The sequence below is a fragment of the Ostrinia furnacalis genome, unplaced genomic scaffold (assembly GCF_004193835.3).
Source record: "Ostrinia furnacalis isolate ACB-3 unplaced genomic scaffold, ASM419383v2 OfSCF6738, whole genome shotgun sequence".
Taxonomy (NCBI): domain Eukaryota; kingdom Metazoa; phylum Arthropoda; class Insecta; order Lepidoptera; family Crambidae; genus Ostrinia; species Ostrinia furnacalis.
In genome coordinates this window covers 393-8,050 of record NW_021136977.1, presented here as the reverse complement: position 1 = coordinate 8,050, position 7,658 = coordinate 393, and the positions used below count along the sequence as shown (strand labels likewise).

Here is a 7,658-nt window from a genome sequence, read left to right as displayed (position 1 = left end):
TGTCTAAATATGCCCGGCAGTTGATTGTTAAAGCTGATGTGATGACTCAAGAATATCTGCATGCTTGTGATTGTTGAACTAAATATTGGAACTCAACCAGGCAAAAATACTTGTGGTGAATCGGATTACCGTTAGCATTTTAACATAAAAAGCTTTTTATCATTTTGTCGGCTAGTTTAGCAACAATATCTTATTTATCTAGGTAGGTACTCTGGTAATTGATATCCGCCTGTCAGTTTACATGTACTTTGGTTAATGAATGATAAACATGTCTGACCTAAAAGCAACAAAAAGCTTGGATGAAATAAATGGACACTCACGTACTTAGCTGACACCCCTTTTTTTTTCTTTTTTTTTTCGGGGAAAAATGCATTGAATTGCATACCTACCCTACGGGGACAGGGTAGGTTATGTGGGGCTCACCAAGTCAGAAGGACAAGGCATATCCACTAAAAGACCCCGGTGCTCCATCATTCGCCTTAAGTGGGAAGGAACTGTGGGATTCCGGACAAAGCCTTCACTACCACAGTAGATTAACATATCTACTTTTTACCCGACTACCCAAAAAGGAGGGTAATGTTTTAGTGTACAAATAAACTGCGGGTAGGTAATCCACAACGTAAATTGACTGGGCTGTACGATAAGAGCACTTTCACATTAGGGCGTCAGAAGCGCGACAGCAGCGCGGCAGCGGCGTTTTTATAATGTGAAGGCAGGCATCCGCTGTCATATAGTAAGAAATTATCCGCAGCGCGTCTGTTGTGCGTTTGTCACACTGCTAAAGTCACCTAAATGTGAAAGCGCTCTGATGCAATACTCAATCGTTTCATTTCACAGTAAAAGTGAAGTACAACTCATCCTCTTCTACTTCCAGACAGACACAGACTCCTCAATCCCACCCCCACGCGTGGACCTCCGCCAGTTCCCGAAACGTCAGCACACTGGCGACTGGCTGGTCATCTTCCGCGTCATCATGCCGATGTACATGGTCATGACGCTGTCTCAGTTTATCACGTATCTGCTGATGTTTGTGGTGGGCGAGAAAGAGAAGAAGATCAGGGAAGGGATGAGGATCATGGGGCTGAAGGACTCGGTTTACTGGTGAGTGGGTTTAGATATGGCGCAAGTACACTTTGCGAGACGAGAGCGCGATCGCGAGCCTGCACACCGAATTATGGGCGACGCGCGGTAAAACTAACTGAAGTGCGTGTTTACACTATACATAGTTATTTTCGCCAATAGTCTTTGCTCTTTTCAGATTGTTTTGTGATTTTACGGTTGAGGATTTGAACTTTGTGCTACTGGATACGATTATGGGGCATTAAAAGAAGATGAGGTAGAAATTAATGTTACAGTTACATAACTAGAATGACTCACGTGTTTTGGAGGGCACATTAAGGCCGTTATCACAAAATAATAAATAATATTACCAAAAACCAAAGAAGAACCAAGCCGTAGCAAGTTTCAAGTTTCTCACGCAGTGAACCGACGATCTTGTGAAACTCGCGGCGAAAGCACTTGAATGCAGGCAACATAGGTCTAGTCGTTTTGGATATCCTTGAGGAGGCCTTTGTCTAGCAGTGGACGTGTTTTAAATAAAACGCCCGAATGGTCATAGAAACATTTTCACAAAAAAAACTTAGTAGGTAAATAGTTATTTAATTTACTTTTGATTTTTTTTCAGGGGTGCTTGGTTCCTGATCTACGCTGTGTTTGTAACAATACTCTCCATCGTCAGTACTGTCCTGCTTTTTACTTTGAAGGTATGAATTCTTTCAAAAAGTTCTATTACACAGAGAAAAAATGAGAAAAGAGTTTCCATGTTTTTAAAAAAGCATTCAGATATATTTAAATATCGAACCTCTTTTCAGGTTAGTTTACGAGTTTTTTTCGAGAAGTAATTTGCGATAGTTACTGAAAAAAGTTTGACTGCATTTTGTAACTGGCCGGTAAAATTAATCTTTTAAAAAACAAATTTTGCGATGCTATTTTATTTCGACCTTTCCTTTTTTACACGAGTTCCATGTTGTTAAATAATTTATTATTACGATGTATTCAAGGTTTCTCTTAATGAGTGGTCTATGCAAATATTTGAATACATTTTGCAGGTATTCCAGCATTCTTCGTACATCCTCATTTTCCTGCTGATGCTGCTTTTTGGATTCACCATCATCACCTTCGCGTTTATGTTGACACCGTTTTTCGACCGAGCTAGAGTGAGTAACTTACTTTTACTTAATTAAGATACTTTTATTAGCTCAAGTTTTTAGCTGTAAGATACGATACGTCTTTCCCGGGACAAACTTGACCTAATAGTCCCATGTAAGATAAATTTTGTAGGACGAAGAACTGTGGTGATACTACATTGTTATAAAAATTCTTAAATTACAACGTTTTTTGGACAAATGAAGTCCTACAACTTGGTACGTACTCAATTTTTAATATATCGTGAAACGGTTATGAATTAACTGGCTACATACCAAACCTTTCAATAAACCTTAGTTTGCTTTTTTTTAAATTAGGTGTATTTTACTTTTTTTAATTAACTATTCGCTTTACCTCAAAAGGAAAAGTTGGAAAAATGTAACCTTCTAACAAACTTTCAACAAATTATAAATATTTACAAAGCTCTAATAAAATTGTGAGTCAATTCCCGAGGTAAGTATGGGAGCACAGGAATAGGAGGGGTGACATTGACATATTATGACGTGACAGAGCATACAAATCTATGGGTCTAGACAAAGTGCAAATTATAATCGCAAACCAGTCGCAAAGTGGTCGAAAAGCCCCTTTTTTGTATGGAGTTTTGACGGATTCGATTTTCGATTCGATCAAAAAGTGCGTTTTGTCTAGGGGGGCTGAAGGAGACCTGAAGTCTCGCTGACGTTTGTGACGTTAAGTCACAAACACACCCTCCCTTACCACTTCCAAACCTCATGCACTGACTCAGAGGACCGATTTCACATTAGGGCGTTAGTAGCGCGACTGCAGCGCGTCAGCGGCGTTTTTATAATGTGAAGGCATGCATCCGCTGTCACATAGTATGAAATATTCGGCAGCGCGTCGGTCGCGCGTTTGTCGCGCTGCTAAATCGCCTAAATGTGAAAACGCTCTTAAGCGCTGGACCTATAGTCGTAAACACGTGTTTATTTAACTACTTCACCTCCAGACGGCCGGTATCCTGGGCAGCTTCGCCGTGAATCTGATGAGCGGGCTCTACTTCATCCAAGTGTTCGTGTCCAACGCCGACTCGCTCGCCTTCTGGTTCGTCTCGCTCATCAGCTCCAGCTGTTACGCACTGGCTATGGATAAGGTGAGGTTTATCTTCATCATCATCATCATCATCATCATCATTACCTTCAACAGAATCATCTGCTTCTTCTTCTATTTCGTCCTCATCATCATTTTCATCATTATCATCTTCATCATTATCATCTTGATCACCCTCATCTTCGTTTTCAAGTCTCTCTAATTTTATCTGTATAATTTACCACAGGCACGCCGATCAGAGTTGGGGACGCCTGATGTCTGTATATCTGTCCCTGTCATGTAGTACCAGCAGAGTAGAATAGGACCACCTTTATTCTTCCAGATGTCGTACGAGATGACTAAGGAAGAAATATTATGCGAATAAAAAATACGGCCTGACATAGAAAGGCCTCCCTTCTGAATGACCCTAAAGGCTTTTTAAGAGCAATATTGACGATGTGCAAGTACCTAATATGTATTTAATCAGTCCACTCCAGACAATTTTTTTTTCATTCTGGGTAATTTGATTAATGTGTTGTTCCAGGCTCTGGTCCTGGACATGGCTGGCGTGGGCGTGACGTGGGACAACCTGTGGAGCGGGCCCGGCGTGCCCTTCGGCGGCAGCCTCATCATGATGGCGGTGGACACGGTGCTCTACGGCCTCTTCGCCTACTGGCTGGACGCTGTCATCCCGAGTGAGTGATCATCATAGAGAGAGTCTATACTGACTCTATTGTAAAGTGTGGGCCACTCTATGAGTGGGCGTGACGTGGGACAACGTCTACGCGAACGGGGTGGAAGCCGTCATCTCGAGTAAATGATACAGCATGGAAGGAGTCATCGCTGTCTCTAGTCTAGATGCTTGGGGCTCTAGTTCTGGACTTGGAAGGAGTGGAAGTGGGAAAATCTCTAGCGTCATAGAGAGGTCATTACTGTATCTAATGAAGACACCTCTTGGGCTCTAAGTTTCTGGGATATGGCATGACGTGGGACAACCTTTGGATCGGGCCCGGCTTGCCGGCTTGTCAAGTATCTGTCTTGGGGTCTTATCTTTGGAATTTGGGTTTTGACGATATTCTAGCATTACCATAAATGTCTTGATTCGTCGAGTCGCATTAAATAATCAGTTCTACCAATTTTCTAGTCTTAACTTTTCTGTCAAGCTGCTCCAGCTGAATGTTAGCTAGCTGCTAGTCTAAACTTGTACCAAATAAATAACTTGAAAGGTGGGAATCGAACCTACAATCTTTTGCTTGCTGGGCAATGTTCTTCCATCTGAATGTAATACGCTGTTACGGCCAGCGTTTGTTTCATCAATGTTGGGTAGTACTACCCTTAACTCTTAAGATACGACTCTTCACGCTAAGAAAAAAATCAATAACTAAAGTTTTACCATTCGCAGGCGAGTACGGCATCAAGCAGAAGCCGTGGTTCTGCCTGATGCCGTCGTACTGGATGGGCAGCCGGCGCGGCCGCGTCTCCGCCGTCCACTTCCACTCCAACGGCGATACTGCGCACAACAAGGATATCGAACCAGTGCCCAGGTATGTCAGTGTTCCTGATCCAAGAACAAGATGAAAAGGTTTATTGACTCCAAAAAGTTTAGAATGGAGAATTCTCTTAGTTACTGTGATCTCTATTACAAATAAGAAAAGCCTAACATCAGGAGAGATGCCTTTATTCGGTTAAGGACAGATTCTGTTTAGGACAGATTAGGTTTACGACAGATTCTCTTTATGACAGATTCGTTTTATGACGGATTTTGTACAGTCAAGAATAAAATGTTTTTTTAACCAACGCAACGTCTCATGAATAGAGTTAACCAATTCCCCCTACTATGTAATATAAAATTATGGAAAACTTCTTTCTATATATGTTACTCTGGTACCTATTGTGTATTTATTTTAGTCGTATGACTGCTTATGAGTTGCCAAATATTCCATTAATAGCGTCGTGTATACGACGAGAGCACAAACTGAATATTTTGAAAATGTTTTTTATTTTAATTTAAAACGTGTGACTGAAATATTATGATGTGATATTATGTAACTAGCGGCCGCCCGCGACTTCATACGCGTGGACCTCGTTTTACCCATATCGTTTCATGTTGATAGATGGCGTTTCACGGCATGAATATTTACTAATTTCAAAAACAGTAGTTTGTCCAGCGCTTTTTTTTATTTACTACTTGCTTTCCGCCCGCGGCTTCGCGCGCGTGTACTACATATTTTACGGAACCCTATTTTTTTCCAAAATAATATTTAGCCTATGTTACTGTATTTAAATGAAAGAAGTGCTAAATGATAGAAATTTTGTTTAGATACTGAAATCAATCGAGTTTAAAAACAAAATCTTGTCTTATCTCCTATCGAAAGTGAAGGAACAAGAGTTTGCCAGTGTGTTATTTCTAGGTGTTCAGTTTGCGGTAAGTTAAGTTTTATTTTAATAATTACTATCGTAAAGACGTAAAAGTTATTAAGGTAGAGAGCTAGAAATGTAAGGAATAACGAACCTGTATGAAAGAGCATTATTGTCATCTGTTTACAGTACTTTTGAATGATAAGTAGGTACAAGCTTATCACACACACAAAAGCATGGTTTAATTAAAAAAAAAATGTAGCTTCTGTAAAATTTTTTATTTTGCGGAAGGAAGCAAATTCGTGTAAAAGGTTTTTTTATTAAAGACCTACTTAATTAATTAGTTTTTAGAACAAAAAATAAACTCGTAACGTGATAAGGTGTAAGTAACTAATTTACTCATTACATTTTTAGGGTAGATTTGGATTAAGCTCCGTCCAGTAGTCGTCGTTGAACTCACAGCTGATTGTGGCTGATAGTTGACTGACTCATGGGCGAGCGCGGGTAGTGGGGCGCGGGACGGGGGGCGCAGCGTTTGCCCGGGTCACCGGGTGAGCGCCGCGCGCCGTTTGCGTTGGGGGACTATTCTGCACTGTAGTGGTCGATTATGGAAATCGTAGATATTTAAAATATAATTTAAAAAAAATTTGAAGTCAGTTTTTTTGCTGATTCGTGATCAGAATAAGCTACTTAATCAACTCCCTAAATATGGCGGGTATTGAAATCAACAACCTGTTTAAAATTATGAAAATATATTTATTTATTTATTTTATTCTTTATTATTTTTTTCAAAACACATCAGACACGCTGAATTATTACATAATTATCACTTTTGGGCTCTATTTCTGTGTCGAATTTATGAATGCTGTGTTCTGAGGGGATGTCTTCAAAGTTCGAAAAGTATCATGTAAATCAAGTTTTATTTATTTCTCTGCATTCTCGAGACAACGTGCTACTTAATCGTCATATAAATATTTACTCATTTTGTTGAAATATTGTAAAAACCTATTTATACGATGTTAGGTGATGATAAATTAAAGCATGCGTAACTAACACCCTGGGGTAATTTTCCACCCCACCTACCTGTACAAGCCAAACAGATGATTTTTTTCACATCCCGCGTCTACGAGCTTGAAGCGTACACTCTGCATTGAGAATACACAAAACGACATTGCACTAGCTTCGGTAGAAAAAAAGATATGTCAATTTTTATGCGCCTGGGGTAAATAATTACCCCACGGTGTTACTTAAGGGTTAAAATTTTAAGACAAAATTTAGAACACCAGCGGGGTTACTCTGAAAAACCTTTATCCGTAGTTTCGAATTTGCTATCTCTCTCACGCAAAGCATGAGAAACGGTGACAGATAAAGTCGAAACTACGTAAATAGCATTTCGGAGTAGACCTGCAGAAGTGGCATAAGTAGACCCTTGAAAATTTACAGAAATAAGGAATTTGGAATTAAAAAAGTGACATTAGATCTCATTGCCTAAAAATTATGCTTCAGGTATAACCAGCTATGGCGTTTCAATGACGACCCTAGAAGAGGTGTTCCTAAGTCTAGAAGGAGAGAACGCAGAAGAGACAGAAACGGTGGAAGGCGTGTCTTCGGTAAAGCTTGTGAGAGCGCGGGCGCTCTCCAGGAGTCTGTCTTTGCAGAGCAAGACCTTGAGCTATCAGGTGAGGGTCTTTTATAATGCAAGAATGAACGATGAAGTATCACTCAGTACCTCTAGCATGAATATTGAACAACTTTCGTCTTCGAATCGTTTGCGTATTCGATACAATTCGATACTCAACCTTCGAATTAAAAGATCACGTGACAATTTTGATTCTCAAAATAAGTTTCGTGCAACCATTTCTCATACTAAGTTCACTTTACGACACGTTTACAAGGGCGCTGTTGTAGTTTTCATACTAAATCTTTTGATGGCGATTCGAATACGCAAACGATTTGAACACGAAAGTTTTTCGTGCTAGCCGTACCTACTGTATTCACAAACGATGCTTGCTTAAGTAAAGCAGCAACGCTATGCGAAGTCAAAAGCACAG

At 40.1% G+C, this 7,658-nt stretch overlaps 1 protein-coding gene across 1 annotated transcript; it reads left to right on the top strand.

Moving 5' to 3' along the window:
• Nucleotides 1-874: 874 nt before the first annotated feature.
• On the top strand, nucleotides 875-7,286 carry LOC114362796 (ATP-binding cassette sub-family A member 5-like; the record flags this gene model as incomplete). The annotated part of the gene is made up of 7 exons (XM_028318328.1): nucleotides 875-1,101; nucleotides 1,685-1,763; nucleotides 2,109-2,216; nucleotides 3,170-3,313; nucleotides 3,794-3,944; nucleotides 4,652-4,793; nucleotides 7,114-7,286. Coding segments are annotated over 7 exons (1,024 nt in total), but the record flags the coding sequence as incomplete, so codon positions are not given.
• Nucleotides 7,287-7,658: the final 372 nt, after the last annotated feature.